Genomic DNA, 22,917 nt, shown 5'->3' with positions numbered 1-22,917 from the left:
AAAAATACCATCATATTAAAATAAAATAATAAATCTCATCGTATCCTATTTAATCGAGATTTAATAATCTCATCATATCCTACCAAAGTAACAATAATAAAGGATAATTTTTTCAACTTTAAGTTTGATAATAACTCACGTTATGTCATAGATTTCTGTTGGGACATTTGAGCAACAATTGTTCAACCTCTGGTTAAGCCCAACATTAATCAGATGTACAATAACTGATGAATGAACCTACCGTAACGTAAATACGGAACAAGTCTATGAACTAATAACTCCATGCAACATCAACAAGTAATGACTCTTTCAAGTCAAACAATTCAGTGTCAATCCAAAGAATGACGAGAGGATAATAAAAATGGTGCGAATCAATGATAATACATATATTAAACAGCACCGACAACAAACTCAAAATCTCGATATCTGTATATTTCAACAAATCTGGAAAATTATCAAATAGTCACATGACGAGAAACCCAATCAGATACCACAACAACCAAATAGAGCATTCCACGATGGCGGAACAAACTACCGGACAGTGTAACAACGAGCCATACTCGACACTCAGTCGACAACCAATCAACACCAACTAAAACTGCATCACCATATATTTGAAAACTACTTCAACTATGCTGGCATGGTGGAGATTGACGACGGAGAGGAGTATAGCAACCCCAACAGAGTGAAATGGCATAGAGAAGGACCTTGTTGCACCATCACCATCCTAGTTTATATCGTGAAGGATTTTGAAAGGAAGATGTACAACAACAAAAGAAAGAAGAGAATGTTAAAAAAAAAGTTTGGCGGCGGAGATTTTTTTTCCTCAATAAACTAGTATACTATTTTGGAGTATTTACCAAACAACTAACGAAACAAATCATATAAGTAGATTTATACATATGATATTACTCACGACTAACTAATGGTTGTTGGATAAATATCCCTAAATTATTAATACTTCCGTCCCTAATTATAAGACATCGTTTGACCACTGTACGTATATTAGTAAAAATTATAAAAATTTAATATTTTGAAAATACTCTTCAAAACAAATTGAACAAGATCTTATATGCTAATATTTACATTTATATATTATTAAAAAAATACGGTCAAAACAAAGTAAATGAATATATAATGTATTTTTGTCAAACAGCATCTTATAAGTAGGGACGGAGGTAGTAAAAGATAATATTGAAAAAACCGACAAAAAGAAAATATGAAACTTACATATGTGTTAATTATCATTTATCACATGACAAATTAAAATTGATAATTTGCCGCACATGGCAAACAATTTGGTAGCAATATAGAATTAGAGCACATTAGACTGGTCCCTTATTTTCAAAAACAAAAAAGTTTCGGTACTCTTAGGGTCTGTTTGGTGCGCAGGATAGCATAGTAACATGATAGGATATAAAACAGGATAAGGATAAGATAGGATAACAGCAGGATAACAATTATACTCAGTTATCATATCCTATGTTTGGTGCACACAGGATAACAAATATGATAACTATTATATTTTATTTTTAATACATACTTGCTCATAATAATATGATAAGATATATAACATATTTAATTGACAAAATTACTCTTGTAAAACAATTATTATTTTTTAAAAATTATTTTGTAATACTTTGAATTTTATAAATAAAAAATATAAATAAGTAATCAAATAACTTTATATAATTTAAAATAAAAATCATGAGAAAATAATCAAGTTTAATTTTTTATATGAATCATGATCAAATAAATAACTCAATAATATATACATGTTAGATAAGCCAAATAAATATATAATATATCTCATACGTAAATAATAAAACTACTATCGCAAAAGAATTATATTTAATTTTTTATAAAATTTAAATTAATATCCCTATTTGTCAATTTTTTAATAATCATTTTACTTTAAAATATTGTAATTTTAGTAAAATTTTCATTTTTTAGAATATATAAATTACAAAATTATCCCTGTGAGAAAATCACATATATATTTAAAAATTAATTATTTTATTATTTATATTTTATTAATTTTATTTTATGTATTTTAAAATATATTTTATAAAATAAATCAGTAATTTTTTTTTTTTCTTATCCTATCCTGCTGGTAACCCAGCTCAAATTCAGTCATATTTTTGGTCCCCAAGTTTAAATTTTTGTCCCGTAAAAAAAGTTTACATTTTTGTTTGAATTCCAGTCTATATAGTTTCAGTTTTAGATGTTTTTTATAATACACTGCCGGACTAGGCAGGTGCGGAACCGTTTGTGTCTAACTTATGTTAAAAAAAAAAAGATGTGTCTCATATTACGTTGAGTTTGTTAATAAAAGTTTTTGCTGCTAAAATAAAAAAAATGTTTCTTATGTTATGGTAAGTTTGTTAATAATAAATTTTTGTTGCTATTAAAAAATCATCAAGGGTATTGTTGATATTATGAAAAGTGCACATCAGACATAGATGTAGTGACATTTATTAGATCACGGTGAATATTCATCTACCCCTTATATTTTATTTTTTTTACAAAAACAAATTTAATTCAATTCATTAATCAAATAGTTATAAATACAATGAGGAACAGATTCAAAGATACAACAATTATAGGCATAGAATAGGTCGTCCTTGCTAAAGAATGAACCACCATATTCAGTTATCGCTTGACAAACTTGACCTCAAAGTTTGAAAATAACAATAATAAGGAATTAATATATGAAATTACCACACTAAATTTAGATGCTCCTAATTGTCTAGAAGTGATTGCATCAACAAACAATTTTGGAATCGCTCTCAAAAACAACATGAGATAAACCTCTTTGCACCACTTTCACAAATTGCTTAACTTTCACAAATTGCTTTCTTAAGAGCCATTGTTTCTCCCTTCAATGTGTTGAGCCTTCCATTGATTAAATTGGTTCCTACAAGAATAAATCGACCGCTGGTCACGTAAACACAACCTCCTCCCGTTACTCCAGCTACATTATAGAAACTAGCGTCAACATTACATTTCAAGTAGTCAAGATGCATCCCCCCTTATATTATAACCTACATTTCCCTCTTTTAATAAAATTTCAATTTAATATAATCAAACTTCTAATTAAAATATTTTCATTATTTTTTTACTTGTATCTTTAACATATAATGTTAAATATTTTTATAAATTATGAAACCATACAAATTAAAATAAAATACAAATATCGGATAAATTACTAAACTCGATTAAAAAAACTCTTATATATTAAATTTATATTCTAAAATAATAAAATTTTCAAAGAAAAAAAGGTTAATTTCTTCAATGACTTAAAATTTATTGAAGTAATTCACACTCCCTTGACCTTTTTTTTTTTTGGGCCTTGTGTTTGATCTGTAGGGCGTAGATTATTTTTTTTTTAAAATCAAAGCTATACTCCACGCGTAACTGCAAAGACTAATCCTCTCGAGGTAACTGAGATCTATTTAAGGGGTTGACCTCTCCCAACAAATATTTTTTCATATGTACCGGCCGGGGATCGAACTCAGGACCAAATGATTAATGGACCCAAGTATCTATCATTTATGTCACACTATGTTGGCAGGGCATAGATTTTTATTATATAGGTTCTCATTTTTTAAAAGTTTCTTTTTTAAGGAAAAAAAAAAAACTCAATTATAGAACTTTTGTGTTAGTTATAGATGAAGTCTAGGGACACAAGTGAGACGAAGTTTTTATCATGCTCCAATTTGTTTTAACAGTTAGATAAATAAAATTTTATCATTAGATCAATATATATATATATATATATATATATATATATATATATATATATCACATCACATCACATTTTATTTGATTCGATTATTAAATTTAGGTTTAATTGCATTTGTGGTACCTTATCTTTATTTTAGGTTTTAATTTGGTCCTTTATCTTTTAAAAGTTTAAAGTTGGTCCCTTATCTTTTCTGTAGGTTTCACGTTGGTCTCTCCCGTCAATTTTTTCACTGTTGCTGTTAAATTTGGACACGTGGCAAACCGAAACCGCACTTAGAAAGATGACATATGTCCAAATTTAACGGTAATAGTGAAAAATTTGACGGGAGAGACCAACTTGAAACCTGCAGAAAAGATAAGGGACCAACTTAAAACCTAAAATAAAGATAAGGACTAAAATTGCAATTAATTCTTAAATTTATTAATTCAAACTATAATTATTTCACTTATGCACGGTAGATAAAGTCTCAATTATGCAATGTACCACAAAAAAAAAGTCTCAATTACGTATACAAGATTTCTTGTAGAATTTTTTTTCCTTAACCGTACCCTTGTTTTTGTCACTCACTCCAACTCTTCTATGCTATAAATAAGTACATCCTCTTTCAATCAAACATATACACATTCAATCATGGATCCTAATTCTGGCAAATTTTCAGCTACCCGTTTTTTGTTCTTGACACACAAAAATATTGGGTTCTTTCAACTATTTGGGGTCTTATTTAGTACTACTAAGTTACACACCCAAAACTTTGTCCAATGCCATGAGCTTGTTGAAGATGAAAGCTTCGATGAATACATGTATCTTGTATTTTTATCGATATTGTTACAAAAGTTGGTGCAGTTGTTTAAGTATCCATTGAAATATCTTGGCTTCACTATTGAGTTATTTTTGAACCTAGCTAGTGGCAACTGCAACATTTTCCATATCATTTTGAACTTTTTTCAAGGTTGTTATCTAATTAATTAATTAATTAATTACATTTTGCATGCTTATGTTTATATAATTGGTTAATGTGCCACACAGCATTTTCCATATCATGTCCATTTTTTAATCTATAAGTCAGTTAAAATTTTAATTAATATTATATAATAATTTATATAAATATTTAAGATTATTACACGTGAATTACAAGTAAAAAAGATTGTTAGTTTTTTTTTTTTTTGAAAACTTAGTATCCGGCCTTGAGGACCGATCATTCTAAGGGGATCAATCTCACCGCTCACTTGTGGGGGGCCATTTAAAGTCAGAGTTTTTTTCTCTGTATGGACTTATCCCACCGAAATCGACAAAGATTGTTAGCTTTTGATGTTTTATATATTGTGAATAGGTAAGGAGTTAGTGGATACAAATTCAGCAGATTATTTGTCAATTGTTGGTCATATTGACAATAGAGTGGAGTTGGACAAAAGCATTCAACGTGATGACCCAAAATATAATGTTGCTTTGTCTATGATGGCTTCTAAAGCAGCTTATGAGAATAAAGCTTTTATAAGAGATACTGTTCAAAATCATTGGAAGGTACTACAAATTTAGCATTATAATTTTTTTTTTATATAAATAAGTTTTTTTTGTTTCTCACTCTTTAATTAGTTTCTTTTTGTGTTCTTGTTTAGATGGAAGTGGTGGCAAGCGGCGACTACTGGAATGGTAAGAGCAAAAATTAAGCATACCCTCCCGTTAGGGCCATCCCGATACCCTTTTAATTTTTTTTATTATTTTTTTTATAATGAAGTCCTTTGAAAATTAAAAAATTAATTAAATTGGTAAAATTAATATGTCTTTTATTTAAAATATAAATTAATAATATAAAAAAAATAGTCATATCCTAATCAATAATAATAAAATTGTAACTTCATTTTAAAAGAAATAACAAGTAAAATAATAAAAGATTAAAAAGTATAGTTTTTTAAAAATAAAATAATGTAGTTATTTGAGTAATAGAGTGATTCTATTTATAGAAAAACCTCTCACACAAAATATAGAAAAATATAAAAAATAAAAACTGTCATAGGAGGCGAAGGAGTAGAACCCAGACCCTATAGTTTTGACAAAAGTTACCACTACACCAATTGATTATGATATTTTGTGATATTAAATTTCGGTATAAATACTTAACATATTGTTTAAATGATGGGCCTGATTAAATTATAAATTTTTGAGGCCTCAAAATGTTAAGGCCTTAGGTCATAGCCCAGCTTACCAAGCCTCTGGGCCGGCCTTACTTCCCGTTAATATATTCGAATAAAATAGGGATGACCATCCAGTTTATATATCTATTGGGTATCCAAAAGAAACCCTACAATAAGTCAAGAATAAAAGTAGGGTATATATTGGTACGAAAATACAACTTAAAAAATGAGTCAATTGGTGTGGGTACCTTAGTACGGATTTGGATCTACTGCAATAGTGAAACAACATAGTTTCACACTGTTTTATATTGTGGCCTTTGATCTTTTATTGAATGGTTTAGATTGCAACAGTCAAATCATCATCTTATGATATAAATTGATCCAATGATTGATATTAAAACTGTGTGATATTTTACGACACCAAATTTATTTCCCCTTAGTACCACCTAGCCCAACACCCACAAAAAATATATTTCAATTTTTTGTATATATTACTATTTAAAAATATAGGGTACGTGCATCTAATATGGAGATAAAATGGTTGTTTCCCTTATCAAAAGGGTGTTCGTCCTCACTGATTTGAATTTTGAGCAGTTGGAGAGGTGACTACACTACAACTGATCATATTTGGACCATTTGATTAATATTAGACAGTCTAGATATCCTGACTGTATGCAGTGAAACTGCACATAACTCAATTCCCCGTCTTCACATCTTTGCGCTTCCATTGTTTCCCTCATTAATCGCCTTAAGATGGAGGATTGAAAAATTCAAAACTCTCATATTTATATGCAGACAAATCAGGTTGTTGACTGAATTGTGGTTTTATACCTCCGTATTTTACTATTCTTACCCATCATCCTCTGGATTGTGTTAACCTTTTATGGAAGAATGTTGCCAATATTTTATTTAATATACATGTTCGTTTGTTGTTCGATCTAACGGACTCTCTCTTAGAAGAAAAAAAACCCCAAATTAAGGTAGATCCATACCGTTTTATGTAAATTTGAATAAAAGATTACATACATTTTCCTATTTATATTATAGTAAAATCCTATATTTTACTAAAACTAAGAGTTATCTTTAAACTTTTTTTCTTTCTAAGGTTCATGTCAAAAGTCTATGTATCTGAATTTATTTTATTGTCAAGTAGAATAGTGACTAGAAATTTTACCTTTAAGGTAAATAAGTGGACCGTATAGAATTCGAACATCGATCCCAGCACACGTAATGTCCCTATATACTTTTAAGGTGAATATGTATCTGAATTTTTTTAATAAAAAAAAAAAACAAATATCACTGAACTATCACAGCTTTTTAATAAAGATATTAATTTATTTTTATTAATCTCCTAGTTCTCAGGGGAATGAGTTATGGTAATCCGCGGGATAAGTAAAGTTTGGTCAAAAATTATTTCTATAGAAATTGATTTTAGGAGAAACTCATTGACCACTTGAGTCAATTTAATTACACTATTGTCAATCAACATATCACACCATTCATGTATGTTACTCTCATTAATATATAATGTATATTCAATCAAAATAGCAAGGTTGATTATAAGTTGGTTTTGAAACTTTGCAGATTATCAAGGAAAAGCTACAACTCAAGCTTTCGTCCTCCTAGATAAAAGCGATAACCAAGACACCTACATAGTAACTTTCAGAGGAACCGAACTCTTTGATGCTGATCAATGGTCTTATGATTTCGATGTCTCATGGTTGAATCTTCCCGGTTTGGGAAAAACCCATGATGGTTTCATGAAAGTCTTGGGTTTACAGAAAAGCAACATGGGTTGGCCAAAAGAAATTGAAACAAATCCTAACCATGCACCTGAAGCCTACTACTTCATTAGAGATTTACTAAAGAAGCATTTGAATGAAAATAATAAAGCAAGATTTATTGTAACAGGTCACAGTTTAGGTGGAGCTCTTGCTATTCTCTTTCCAGCAATATTGATGATGCATGAGGAAACACTTCTTTTAGAGAGACTTGAAGGGGTGTACACATTTGGTCAACCAAGAGTTGGAGATGATATATTTGTTGAGTACATGGAGAATAACATGAAACATAATGGTATTAAATATTACAGGATAGTTTACAACTATGATATTGTTCCTAGACTTCCTCCTGATCTTAAGGATATCTTGTTCAAGCACTTTGGGATATGTCTTTATTTTGATAGAGACTATAATGGCAAGGGATCTGCAATTTCAACTAATTTTGTTTTACAGGTGACTCAAATCATTTTACCAATCAAGTCCATTTATCTTTAATAATTTGTTGGGTTAAATGTGTTTTTAATATGTTGTGTATGCCTTGAAATTTTGAAGTCAGTAAAATTGTGTTATGTGGTTCTATCTTTTGCGTGGGGCACAATGTAGTTTGTGTGGGGTGTAACACCCAAACCCATTATTTATATATTTCTACCTTAGTAAAATCTTTTTCAAAATACGCAACGGAAAGTAATGTTCGATATTATAAAAGTTGTGGTTCGAGTATTACATTCTTCAATCAAAATAATACTAATGTAGTTAATTAGTAAAAATACTTGTTTATACAAATGTTAAATCAACTAATGTATTTATTGATTATACAAAACAACCTAGACAATAGACTTTATATACAATATAAAACCCTTTCCCGTGTCACAATCAGAGCGGAGCTTCACCGACGACTCGACATCGAATACCACAAAATCCTGTAAAATCTGGACCTCCAACGGTCCAGCACATAACACATAAAAGAGAGTTAGATAACATACTCAAAATAATACAAGTGTAAGTAAATTGTACTTAAACACTTCTTCATAAAAACATGCATAATCATACATTATACATATACATTACCATCATTCATGCATATTCATATATCATGCATATTACTTCATTTATCACATAATCAATCATCTACAATTATATACCAAACATATAGTTTCACGTCGTCTCGGACAATACCAAAACATCAACAAATACATTGTTCAGATTATGGTCATGACGGACCCTGCGTTGTTCATTTTATAGTCATGACGGACTCTGCTACTCACATACGGATTAACAATCAACATTTACCAAGTATGTGTCAAACATCATTTATAATAAAATGCACACATAATCCCTAATGCAATCTAATGCTTCACATTCATGTTATGTCCTCTAGACACCTCTAATGCATGTGGTACCATCGTCTTTATCAGAGTATTTCACCTCCGATATCCTTCTTTATCAAACAATATAGTTCGATATCCTTCTTTATTGGACAAGCCAATATCCCTAAATATTCATGATGCATGCACTCAAAACTCATGAATATATTCATCAACAATTTTGGCATATAGCCCGTCAACAATAACGTGGAACACTATCCAACGTCCGTCTTTATTAAGATAATCAATACCTTAATATCCGTCTTTATCGAATAACATAATTCGATATACTTCTTTATTAGAATAACATAATTCTAATATCCTTCTTTATTAAGTTGATTAACACCTTAATATACTTCATTTATTCTTCATACATGATTAACAATCATTATAAGCATCAACAAGCATCAACAAGCATCAACAATCATCAACAATCATCAACAATCATGTAAGAATAAGACACTGATTCAAAACTACATGCAAAGGAAGATCACAGATGAAAAACTGGCGCAAACTGCAGTATTTACGCCCGGGGCGGAAATATTTACGCCTGGGGCGGAACTTTACGCCTGAGGCGGAAATGTTTACGCCTGGGGCGGAAAAACATCTGAAAGGCTGGCTGCTCACTGCTCTGCCGTTTCAGGCGGAAATTACTGGACAGCCTCTCATTGCAACGATCATAACTTGGGCTACGAAAGTCCAATGGAGACGCACATATACTCGTTGGAAAGCTAACAAACAGGGCTACAACTTTTATGTTGACCACTAAAACCAGTTCACAACGAAAAGAGGTCAAAATTGCACGTAAAGGTTCAGACCTCATAGATAACAATTTTCTACATTTCTCATTTCAAACTCTAAACTCTCAAGATTCTCACATAAACCATTTTTCATGTTATAAACCCCAAATAAGTTCATATTCAAGCAAAACAAACATATCTAAACACAAAAGGACGGTTCATTTCTCAGATCTACGCCATAAACATCGAAAAAGTAAAGATTGACACTTTTTCATCAAAACTCTCAAGAACACAAAGTTCTTGAGTTTAATCCATTAGAAAGCTCGTTTTAACCATTATTTCCGTTCATTAATCATGTTACAAGCATGTTAAACATATCAAGAACCTTAGGAACGATTTCCATCAAGAAAATCCGTTCTAAGCTAAAACGAAAATGGGGTGGAGGAAGTTCGGGTGAGGAGAAATCGACATTCTCCCCTTCCTCGAGTCACCCACGAATATGAAATCTACTCTCTTACCTGGATTCGAAGAAAACACGACGAAGATCTCGAATCCCTAGCTCTCCCCTTGCTCTAGCTCCCAAGCTCTCCCTTCTCTCACAAGAACACACAAGAACAAAAGAGAATAATGAATTCTCTCTTCCCTCATGGCCATATGGCGCCACACACACCTCACACAAGGCCCATTGGGCCTCAAGCCCAATTGGCTTGGCCCAATAACACATTAACTCACTCTACTCGCTTAATAACTAAAGTATTCGATAAATAACTCAAGTTATTAACTTAATTAAAATGCCACGTTAAATAAAATATTTTAACACATAAAAATAATAATATGAAAATTGGGTCGTTACAACTCTCCCCCACTTAAAAGATTTTCGCCCTCGAAAATTACGCTACTAAAACAACTCTGGATAACTCCTGTATCCGACCCTCCAATGAAACGTTCAAAACACTGCACATTACCAAGTTTGACAAAATTAATTTATCCCATCCAACACAATTTTTGTCTATTTATCAACAAGAGATCAAGGACGGCCAGTTCCTCAATTTGTCGATAGACAGTCAACAATCATGATATCGACATAAACCATTCCTATCAAACCGCTAAAACGTCCACTCCGCACGAAACATCCATAGACTCACATTCTACGGTACTCACAACTCTACCCCAAAACAGGTATAACTATTCGAACTCTCCGAAAGATACTTCCGTGGAATACTTCCACAACTCCATAATTCTCTGATTCCCTCAGGAATCACTTAACCGTGTTACATCACTTATTCATATTCGAATCTTATTCCAACTTATCACTTGATAGTTCAATTCCAACAATCACTTGATGACCAACATTCTCAAACTTCATTGACACATGCTAAAAACTACCGTCTCTAACCGTCAAATTCCTTTTCTCACATATCTCCAATCATTGAGTCGAATCCCAACACGACTAATCCGTTCCCAAGTAATCTCTCAACCAACATTTGCATTCCTTAACGCAACATTTTCCAATACCACTTCTCCTTAATCCCTTAGCAATTCGCTACTTCAAAATTAGGCTACCGCCTAAAATTGGTTCTCCAAACAATCATAACTTCTATCTCGTTGATTCCAACAACATCTTCAATTCTCTCACACTCCATCTATCCATGTTCCCCATCATCTTGCATTGCAACAAGCACACTCTTCTCCGTTTATTCACTCATCGAATTAAATCCACAAAGCTCCAAATACTCGTCATACGATCTAATCCCATCCATTAAATTCTAATCAACCTTTGTCTTAGTATTCTTACTCATGACTCCTTGTCTAATCCCAATATGACATCTCTAGAAAATTTCCAAAATTCTCGTCCAAATACATTTTAAGTTATGCACCAAGTCACTACCGTTTCATCATCCATGATGAAACAATTTAAAATCCTTTACTTCATTGTCACCGATTGTGACCATACCTCATCAACATCCACGATGCATCTAACAAAACTAGTCTCTACCGACTCTTCCATTCCATGAATCCAAATTCCTTAGCAAATACTTACTCACTCTTATCTTGTGGGCACTACCAAATGCTCTCTGACACTTACCTTAGGCATCACCTTCAACTCCTTACTATATGTGCTCAAACACAACATCTACTCATATGTGCGGTAATCCTTTTCGCAAACTCCCACCTAACACAAGTCACTTCCAACATGACCTCCTATTACTCACTCTCAACACGTTCTCCAACGGCTAACTTTCTTATTCTTCAAATCATTCTAAGACGTTACTACTCACTTAGCTTCATCTCAACCTCCAAGACTCTACGTTCTCATTCAACTTCGACACAAATTGCCCTATCATTATCCAAATCCAATTACCCTTTCTTCGGCAAGCCTCTCACAAAATCTTTCGAATTGTTATCCTACTTCCATCTTCGAATAAACTCGACTACTCATACAATCCTCACTTCCAACGATTCAACAAACATACCAATCCTATTATGATATTTCTCAATTCCATTCTCATTTACTTTAAAACCTACTTCCCTTCATCGATTAATTAACACCAACGGTTCACTAATCTTCACATCTCTTTCTCTAAGCTTCTCAAATCTCCTCCGAAAGTCACTCCACACACTAGACTTAGAACTCCAAATTGTTCAACCAATTCATCCTACTACCATATGCACGACTCACATAAAGCTTCTTACTCAAGAATCCGGTACAACATCCGATCCACTTGGATGACAACTTACTTCAAAATCATCACCTCTTCAAGAATCTTAATCACTCCCTCTTCCTCATATTCGACTCCTTTCGATCAAACATGTACTTCAACTTTGGTCCGACAACTCCTATTCTAGTAGTTTCTCACAACTTGTTGCTCCCATCCATTCCACTTCGAACAACGTCACCACTTCCTGAATATTCCGCTTCAAGAACATCTCTACTCATCTCATCTTCTCACGTTCGAAACATCTCAGAGGGATATAACCTTCTCCCCCACTTATCTCAAACTCACTCATACTCTTCCACTAGAACTTCCGGTGCTCACACCTAACGGTTCTATCGTCTCTAAACACATTCTTCCCAAAAGAAGAAACTAGTATCGACATCGTTTACACGCATGTCACATACAAGGGACAAAACCTAACCCACGATACCTAAACACTAACACAAATTCATGCAAGCATTCAAGTAACCTATACTTCCCTCACTTCTCAGAGTTAGGAAATCAAAACAACACAAGAAAAATGAACATTGCATAGCAATAATTCATACTCACATTCAATCAACTCAGAACAAGACATCAACAAAATAAATTTCTTGTCTGGCTCCCTCGCTTAGCAAAAGCTAGCGAGCTCCCGGCGAGACAAGTCAAAAACATTCACAGGATATAGCAAGACTTAGCGAGACTCAGCGAGGTTCATTCTTCGCCTAGCGAGCACATCCAAAAATCTGGGTGCTCTGCTACGGTTTTGAACTTACGCTCACTAAACTCTCGTTTTCTCGACTCACTAATCCACAAAATCCAAAACATCAAGCATATAACATCTTTATATACTTGAAAGTAAAACTAGAATCATGCATCAATAATCACAACATAGGATTATGAGATCTTCATGTTTTTACTCATAAAACGCATAGCAATTCAAATGCCTAGTAATCATCTAGCACATGTTATAAACAAACATATAACAAACACATATCAGGACACATTAATATCCTACTCTTCTCACCATTTTGAAAAATTAATTTTCACTCACCCAAAAGAAAATAACTCTATATTTTCATCAAAATCTTCAAGAAATAATATTAGTTTTTAAAATTATTTCAAATCATTACCACATGCAGTTTTATATCATGCCGGATCGTCACATGCAGTTTTATATCATGCCGGATCGTCAACAATTGGCAAATAAGCATCAATCAATCAAGTTTAAACTACAAAAAGGTTAAACTCTACGCATATACAACTATTATAAACATAGGAGTATAGCACTCACACCATTACTCACAAAAAGAACGAATAATTTAATCCAATTCACATCACTCATAGTTCCTAAATGAACAACATGAATGATTTCACAAAACAAACACAACAATATTGTTAGACAAACACGACTGACACACAATACTCACTTGGTCTGACTGCACAGACCTGCTCTGATCGACACATAACCCACACAGTCCGAAGACGACCTGCTCTGATACCAATTGTAACACCCAAACCCATTATTTATATATTTCTACCTTAGTAAAATCTTTTTCAAAATACGCAACGGAAAGTAATGTTCGATATTATAAAAGTTGTGGTTCGAGTATTACATTCTTCAATCAAAATAATACTAATGTAGTTAATTAGTAAAAATACTTGTTTATACAAATGTTAAATCAACTAATGTATTTATTGATTATACAAAACAACCTAGACAATAGACTTTATATACAATATAAAACCCTTTCCCGTGTCACAATCAGAGCGGAGCTTCACCGACGACTCGACATCGAATACCACAAAATCCTGTAAAATCTGGACCTCCAACGGTCCAGCACATAACACATAAAAGAGAGTTAGATAACATACTCAAAATAATACAAGTGTAAGTAAATTGTACTTAAACACTTCTTCATAAAAACATGCATAATCATACATTATACATATACATTACCATCATTCATGCATATTCATATATCATGCATATTACTTCATTTATCACATAATCAATCATCTACAATTATATACCAAACATATAGTTTCACGTCGTCTCGGACAATACCAAAACATCAACAAATACATTGTTCAGATTATGGTCATGACGGACCCTGCGTTGTTCATTTTATAGTCATGACGGACTCTGCTACTCACATACGGATTAACAATCAACATTTACCAAGTATGTGTCAAACATCATTTATAATAAAATGCACACATAATCCCTAATGCAATCTAATGCTTCACATTCATGTTATGTCCTCTAGACACCTCTAATGCATGTGGTACCATCGTCTTTATCAGAGTATTTCACCTCCGATATCCTTCTTTATCAAACAATATAGTTCGATATCCTTCTTTATTGGACAAGCCAATATCCCTAAATATTCATGATGCATGCACTCAAAACTCATGAATATATTCATCAACAATTTTGGCATATAGCCCGTCAACAATAACGTGGAACACTATCCAACGTCCGTCTTTATTAAGATAATCAATACCTTAATATCCGTCTTTATCGAATAACATAATTCGATATACTTCTTTATTAGAATAACATAATTCTAATATCCTTCTTTATTAAGTTGATTAACACCTTAATATACTTCATTTATTCTTCATACATGATTAACAATCATTATAAGCATCAACAAGCATCAACAAGCATCAACAATCATCAACAATCATCAACAATCATGTAAGAATAAGACACTGATTCAAAACTACATGCAAAGGAAGATCACAAATGAAAAACTGGCGCAAACTGCAGTATTTACGCCCGGGGCGGAAATATTTACGCCTGGGGCGGAACTTTACGCCTGAGGCGGAAATGTTTACGCCTGGGGCGGAAAAACATCTGAAAGGCTGGCTGCTCACTGCTCTGCCGTTTCAGGCGGAAATTACTGGACAGCCTCTCATTGCAACGATCATAACTTGGGCTACGAAAGTCCAATGGAGACGCACATATACTCGTTGGAAAGCTAACAAACAGGGCTACAACTTTTATGTTGACCACTAAAACCAGTTCACAACGAAAAGAGGTCAAAATTGCACGTAAAGGTTCAGACCTCATAGATAACAATTTTCTACATTTCTCATTTCAAACTCTAAACTCTCAAGATTCTCACATAAACCATTTTTCATGTTATAAACCCCAAATAAGTTCATATTCAAGCAAAACAAACATATCTAAACACAAAAGGACGGTTCATTTCTCAGATCTACGCCATAAACATCGAAAAAGTAAAGATTGACACTTTTTCATCAAAACTCTCAAGAACACAAAGTTCTTGAGTTTAATCCATTAGAAAGCTCGTTTTAACCATTATTTCCGTTCATTAATCATGTTACAAGCATGTTAAACATATCAAGAACCTTAGGAACGATTTCCATCAAGAAAATCCGTTCTAAGCTAAAACGAAAATGGGGTGGAGGAAGTTCGGGTGAGGAGAAATCGACATTCTCCCCTTCCTCGAGTCACCCACGAATATGAAATCTACTCTCTTACCTGGATTCGAAGAAAACACGACGAAGATCTCGAATCCCTAGCTCTCCCCTTGCTCTAGCTCCCAAGCTCTCCCTTCTCTCACAAGAACACACAAGAACAAAAGAGAATAATGAATTCTCTCTTCCCTCATGGCCATATGGCGCCACACACACCTCACACAAGGCCCATTGGGCCTCAAGCCCAATTGGCTTGGCCCAATAACACATTAACTCACTCTACTCGCTTAATAACTAAAGTATTCGATAAATAACTCAAGTTATTAACTTAATTAAAATGCCACGTTAAATAAAATATTTTAACACATAAAAATAATAATATGAAAATTGGGTCGTTACATGGGGCGCTACCCAGGCTTCAGTTATTCATGTTTCGTTGTTGTCGTTTTCTTGGGGCACGGAACAGATTTGCCATAAACTAACTCACTATGCTAACCGCATATGCTAAGTTCGACCTAGAACAAACCATGTCATGCAAGATGCTTCCCACACAGCTGGCATAGGGAATGCCCTCCATTCTCCTTTTTTCCTCTTCAGATTGAGGACATTGCATTACCGACAACTTTGTGTGATAACCCAAAGGTGTAGTAACGGTCTTCGCATCAAGCATCCTAAACCGCTCCACCACCTTCCTAAAGTAATCATATTGAGATAAGAATAATTTACCCTTCCACGCACTCTCTAACAATATCCATTCCAAGTTTCCTCTTTGCAACACCAAGATAATCCTATAAAATTATGATCTTTCAAGTTTTGTCCATCAAAAAATTTATTCACTTATAGGGATAGTTTTTACGAACTACAATATTATGGACGACTAAAATTATGAATAAAATTTAATAACAACATAACTTAAAAGATTCTGATTTTATAGTGACTAAAAATATATTTAATCTTCATTTTTTTATGCATTTACAGAAGGTGCATGAGGAGCCAAACAAAAACTACTTTTCTTTGTCAAAGATAGTGCCGATGACATTGAATGCTTTTTGTGAACTCGTAAGGAGCTTCACTATGGTTTCTAGGTATGGACCACAATATCAAGAGGGGTGGGTTTTAAGAATTTTTCGACTAGTGGGTTTAGTATTTCCTGGAGCACTTGATCACCTACCCCAAGATTATGTTAATGCTACCCGATTGGGATCAATTCTCTCCAAGGTGGATTGATGTGTGTATATTGGTCGTTGAAATAACAAAATCCAAGGCAGATTGATGTGTTATATATAAATGTTGTAAAATTGGTCCTGAAATTATATCAATGTTAATAAACAATATGTAAATAGAAATATCAAATAAATATATTAATCTATCTATTTATATAAATCCTAGATAGTTGTCCAATTACCTATCTAAACCCTAATCCACTAACCAATGAAAACCTTTCATTCACTACAAGAAAATCATGATTTTTTGGCGGCCCCAAACCCTCTGAAACCACTCAAAACCGCCAATAAATGCTTATTTATTGGCAGCCAACTGGCGGCCAAAATATGCCAAGAAATTGCTCGTCGGTAGATGTATTTGCGGTCCAGACTGCCACAAAGTTTTTGCCATCCACATACACACGGCCAGAACCGCCAGTGACATGCTTCTTTTTTAAAAAAAAAATATTTTTTTTTGTTCAAACACCTCAATGGCTCGAGGATAAGCATGAATGGAAAAGCAATTTCCAAATTGTGCAAATCAAAGTATGATAGAAACAGAAGAAAATTTTCCATATTGTGTAAATCATATTATTATTTTTTTTTTGTTACAAATAACCTTTCTTTTTTATACCGAAAAAAAAATAACCTTTCTTTTTGGTATAGAAGCCATTACCCAAATTTCCAACCCTTAAACAAGATTTCATCCATCCATATAAAAAAATTGTGCAAAAAGAAAGGACAGGAGTAAAGATGTAGGAACAGAACAAGAATTTTATGTGCAGCAAGGACCAAAACGGTGGCGTTGTTGACGATGGAAGTGAAAAATCTGACTGTAGAGAACGAGAGATCTGTGGAGAGCGAGAGATCTATCTGTTGGAGAGATCGATCTGTTGAAGGCAGTGCGAAAGATCTGTCTGTGGAGAGCAACAGATCTGTGGAGAAATCTATCTATTGAAGGAGGTGGAGGGCGAGAGATCCATGGTAAAATAATTCTTGAACAAAGATGAAGGTGGAAGGTGATGAGCATATGAGGCAGAAATTGAAGCATGAGATTGAGAAGAGTGTATTATGAAAAGGAGAAGAGGAAAGTGAAATATGAAGATGCGTTATTTACTTTTTTTAATATTGGAAAAGTTCTACCGGCAGCTTGGGCCGCCAGAAAATCAACTTTTTTGTTTTTTTTTTATACCAGCGGTTTGGGCCGCCAGAAAATATAACTTTCTTTTTCTTGTTTTGAGGGATAAAATTATTGGCGGCTTGGGCCGTAAAAAATATTTTTTTTAATGTTTTGGGGTTTTTTTTCACTTACTGAGGGTTTAAACCGCCAGTAAGTTACTAAGGGTCAAAACCGCCAATAAATATTATTTGAATCCGTCGGTAAATTGAAGTATTCTTGTAGTGATTTAGTCACATCATTCACTTACATCCATTTAATGTGTGGTACTAATTGTAATTATTATTAGGCTTAAATGCAGTTTTGGTCCCCCAAGTTTCACAATTGCTTGATTTTGCCCCCCCACGTTTCGATTGCTTGATTTTAATCCCCTAAGTTTCACAATTGCTTGATTTTAGCCCTCCAAGTTTCAATTGCTCGATTTTGGCCCCCCAAGTTTACCCCCTTTTGCATTTGCTAGCCCCCCGTCAAATATTTTGATTAAAAATTGGTTATGTAGCATTTTAAAATTAAATAAGTATTTAAAAATAAATAAATAAATTACAAATTGTTTTTCAAAAACTAAATTATAAAATATATTTTTTATTAATTATATGTAGTTTATAAAATAATTTTGTTATATAAAAAAGTAAAAAAAAAACATTTTATATGAACTATTTTTTAAAAACTTTGTAAACTTTTTTTAAATAAAAAGTCATTATTAAACATTTTATTAAAAAAAAAAATTTTTAATACATTTTTATAAAAGCAAATATTATTATTATTTTTATTTAAAACATATTTTTAATTTTTTTAAAAATGTCATATAAGCAATTTTTAGTCAAAAAAGTTAATGGGGGGCTAGCAAATGCAAAAGGGGTTAACTTGGGGGGCCAAAATCGAGCAATTGAAACTTGGAGGGCTAAAATCAAGCAATTGAAATGTTGGGGGCTAAAATCAAGCAATTGTGAAACTTGGGGGGTCAAAACTGCATTTAAGCCTTATTATTATTATTACTAATGTTAGTAAAAAAAATAGACAAAATAAAATTTACTAATGGTTAGTATGCTCTGCATGATTTTTATCATATTCGATTGAGTATTTCGATTGAGTATGAGTTAAGTTGGTTTATCTTTGTTTAAAAAAAAAGTTGGTTTATCTTTTCTACAATAAGTTTCAAATTAATATAAATGACAAATTCGATAATGAAGTAATTTATCAAACTCGGAATCCTCCAATGAGATTTATAATATAAAAAAAAAACTTATGTTTCAACATCAATTGTTTTCCATGGTCAATTATATGTTGTCATTTCCAGAGTTATTTTAAAGAATGGATTAAAGATATTGCTAATCAATGTTAACAAAGAAGTTATCAAGGTAACTTCAAATGTGATGTATAAATAAGTTTTTTAAATGTATAAACACATATTTTAAATCTATATCACATTTAGATAACTTCTATTGTTACTATTCTTTTGATAATACCTATTATTTCAATTTTAAATTTACTACTTATACAAATAATTTTTTGATGTTATACTATAAAATAGCACAGAACAAAATAAATAGTAATCATCCTAATGATGGTTAGGGTTTATATGGAAGCAAGCCTCCAAAATTAAACAATAAATCAAAGAAGAAAAAAGTAATGTGAAGAATAACCGAGAGTTAAAGTTTCTCGAGAGAAATTGCAGCGGAATTGTGTTTCAAGGTGGATATCGTGGCTTTGATACCATGTTGAAATTGTAGAATTTAGGTGAAAGAATAGGAGAAAATAATAAGGAACAATGAATATTATTGATACTGATATCAATGACCTTATTACATTATTTACATACTCAAATAGTATGATACTACTTTGGTATTTATAACCAAGTGAATATACATAAATCTAAACTAAATCCCTTGATTATAGAGCTAAGAATAAAGAAACCTAATTATAGAGATATTTTCTCAACAAATAATAATATTATTTTTTTTAGATAAACTAAGAGCATATAGACATCAAGAATTGAGTATAAATCCAAACTAAGTTGGTCTATCTAAACACTCTCATCATATACCTATATCTCATAATAATATAAATAAAAATAGAAAAAAAATATGTACATGGAGGGTTAGACCTTACCCCAAAAATAACCAAAATCAAAGTAGTACAAAAAGACAACCCAACAAAGGGAATTCATAGAGAGCTCTAATTACCAGTTTCCCAAACACCCTCCCATTTCATTTCCGAGGAGGGACACATTTGGAACGAGTATTATAAGGTTGATCTGCATTTTTGGCTATTCTATTATTTTTCTTTTTCCGTTGCTTAGATAGAACTGTTGTAAACTCTTGCTCTTATTCCGCAGTGTCTGCCCAAGCTTGTCTTATAACTTGCATATCCATTTGTGTGACCAAAGGAAGTGCACGACCTTGTGTGTCCCGAAAGACATTGTCCACGCTAGTTCCAGGGATGGTCTCAGTGCTTTTACTAGCAGTGGACTGACTAGTTACCTCCAACTCCAACTGAGTCTCAGGAACGCCTTCTTGCACAAGTTCAACCAAGATAGTGAATTCCTCCTCGTTGTCACTGTTAGCTCGGTATGCCTGCGTCTGATATTCCTCCCTTGTGTTCTCCTAAACAACAATATTATCATCTGCAATGTTTGTATCATGACCTTGGTTATCCATGTGGGGGTCTCCACTTTTTCAAGGATAAACAATGCTCCTGTAGTTATTACACCATGAGCAATTTCATCTCTAACGTTTTCCAATTCCATGTGAAGGAGGTAGAGGACTTAATAACTCGATCGGCATTTCCCTCCACGGTAATGATATTATCTATATTATCTTCTACAGATTGTTCCGGCACCGGTGTATGTTGTTCAAGTTGTAGCTTAGCTTGTTCTTGCGCGAGCTGCAAAGTATCAACTACAACCGAGTTTTCCAAGTCGCCAGACGTATCATGCTTGTTTTTTACAACATATTGTGGTTGCGGTTTCTTCGGTACCATGGGCTGCATGACTTCAGCCTTCGCCGTCTCTTTGGTCGGATGAATCCACCTACATGAGGTTAAATCGTGTCCAATAGTCGTGTAGTGTGGACAAAACGTAGGAAGACATTCATAAACAACCCCCAATTTAAAAGCATATCCCTCTCTTTCGACCACAATTTCATCAAACCTTCGGCGAGAGAGATTGATATCCACCAAAATACACGCGTAATGGCCAAAAGCCTTAGTTTTGGTAGACTCATCCAGCAAGAGTGGAGTTCCAATAACGCTGGCAATTTCAAAAAGAGTGCGTTGTCACCAATACTCTTGCGGTAGTTCCATTAGCCGAATCCAAATCTGAGCATGTTTTTTGTCTTTGTGTATACGAATTAAAATCATTGGTCCACTTTGACAAACGTAAAATCTCCAGTTTGAGATTCATGGATCCTATAGACCATGCTAATCGCATGTCCTCATAAGAGGTAAACTGAAATTCATAAAATCCCCTTCCGAGAGACACCATATGCCACAAATTTCTAGTTTTCCAAACCATAGACAGTTTTGCTTTCAAGTCTCTGGCCGTCACAAATTTGTCGCCTTTATTGAGAACTAGTCCACCATGAAGGTTTCTCTTGCAATCTTCAACCACTCTTTCATACTCAGATTGCGTTATTTGTATGTTCAATGTCTCTCCCCTGATTGCTAAAACAGGCATCTGACTCACAAGGACCTCACACGAGTTTTGTAGATCCTGCACAAAGGATTTGTCATGTTTAGGCGTCACAGCTTGTTTCATCAGTACCGGATTTCTATTCTAACAAAATAAAATTTTAAAAATATGTTAATATTATGTAGAACTAAGCGGACCGAATTCAAAGTGAGATATCTTTTCATAAGCTCCATCTTAAACTCAGTGATAAAACATATTATCTATAGGGCTTATTAAAATAGCATAAGTAGCTTATTAAATTGTGATAAACACTTTTTATTAATTTACTCAATTACTAATACAATGACTTATATTTATAAATAAAACCACATAAACTTAAAATAAGTTAATCCATACGGGTCATATATCTACTGTCATAAAGCTCTATCATAAAGCTTTATGATAGTACCTAAAATTTTGACCATAAAGTATGTAGATATCGTAAGCATGAGAATGAATTGATTCTATTGACCAAGTGTTTACAACTAAACTGTAGTAATTTGAAAACAACATTGGATCCTCATGAGGGATGTTTATGATTTATGTTCACGAGCTAAAATAGTCATTCCTGTCACAAGAATAGAAGAAAGAACAACCAAAATTTTCTGTTGACCAAATTACACCACCATCAGCAGCCTCTACTCCTTGACCAAAAGTATTACTAACACTGATCAATATATTTATGAATAATAAAGTTCTCGGATTTGATGGCTTTTAGTGAGCCATCACCTGAAAGGATCAATGGAAGATTGGCTATGATGATTGGTTTTGTAGCTGCAATGAGGGTGAAATAGTAAAAGGGCGGGGTTTGTTTGGCCAAATATCTGGTGGAGGAATCCCATTTTTTACCATACTTTTTCCTTCTCGTTGAATCACAACATTCATACAAATTTCAAATTCAAGGTTCAAACACGATTTGTCTAACATCAAAGAGTGGTTCAAGTGGTATATCATGTACAT

At 33.0% G+C, this 22,917-nt stretch overlaps 2 protein-coding genes across 2 annotated transcripts; one reads left to right on the top strand and one right to left on the bottom strand.

The window, feature by feature from the left end:
• Positions 1–4,368: 4,368 nt before the first annotated feature.
• LOC123906241 (triacylglycerol lipase OBL1-like) lies at positions 4,369–8,244 on the top strand. The gene is made up of 4 exons (XM_045956106.1): positions 4,369–4,697; positions 5,079–5,269; positions 5,365–5,398; positions 7,465–8,244. Exons 1-4 carry the CDS (start codon positions 4,379–4,381, stop codon positions 8,154–8,156), a joined length of 1,236 nt encoding a protein of 411 aa, XP_045812062.1. The 5' UTR covers positions 4,369–4,378; the 3' UTR covers positions 8,157–8,244.
• Positions 8,245–20,614: 12,370 nt separating this feature from the next.
• LOC123904942 lies at positions 20,615–22,044 on the bottom strand. Its single transcript, XM_045954549.1, has 3 exons — positions 21,635–22,044; positions 21,000–21,537; positions 20,615–20,893 (listed from the first exon to the last, which is right to left on the bottom strand). The coding sequence occupies exons 1-3, from the start codon at positions 22,042–22,044 to the stop codon at positions 20,615–20,617; spliced, it is 1,227 nt and encodes a 408-aa protein (XP_045810505.1).
• Between the last annotated feature and the right edge of the window lie 873 nt (positions 22,045–22,917).

This window comes from Trifolium pratense, linkage group LG2 (assembly GCF_020283565.1).
Source record: "Trifolium pratense cultivar HEN17-A07 linkage group LG2, ARS_RC_1.1, whole genome shotgun sequence".
NCBI classification, from domain to species: Eukaryota; Viridiplantae; Streptophyta; class Magnoliopsida; order Fabales; family Fabaceae; genus Trifolium; species Trifolium pratense.
Note: the sequence above shows the minus strand (reverse complement) of the source record. Positions and strands in the feature narration are given on the sequence as shown.

Excerpts from the sequence above, each read along its gene's own strand:
- LOC123906241 (XM_045956106.1), top strand. The coding sequence starts at position 4,379 with ATGGATCCTAATTCTGGCAAATTTTCAGCTACCCGTTTTTTGTTCTTG. Across the intron at positions 4,698-5,078 it reads CATTTTGAACTTTTTTCAAG|GTAAGGAGTTAGTGGATACA; the intron begins GTTGTTATCTAA and ends TATTGTGAATAG. Across the intron at positions 5,270-5,364 it reads CTGTTCAAAATCATTGGAAG|ATGGAAGTGGTGGCAAGCGG; the intron begins GTACTACAAATT and ends GTTCTTGTTTAG.
- LOC123904942 (XM_045954549.1), bottom strand. The coding sequence starts at position 22,044 with ATGAAACAAGCTGTGACGCCTAAACATGACAAATCCTTTGTGCAGGAT. Across the intron at positions 21,538-21,634 it reads TGGACCAATGATTTTAATTC|CGTTATTGGAACTCCACTCT; the intron begins GTATACACAAAG and ends TGAAATTGCCAG. Across the intron at positions 20,894-20,999 it reads TAGAGATGAAATTGCTCATG|GAGAACACAAGGGAGGAATA; the intron begins GTGTAATAACTA and ends ATTGTTGTTTAG.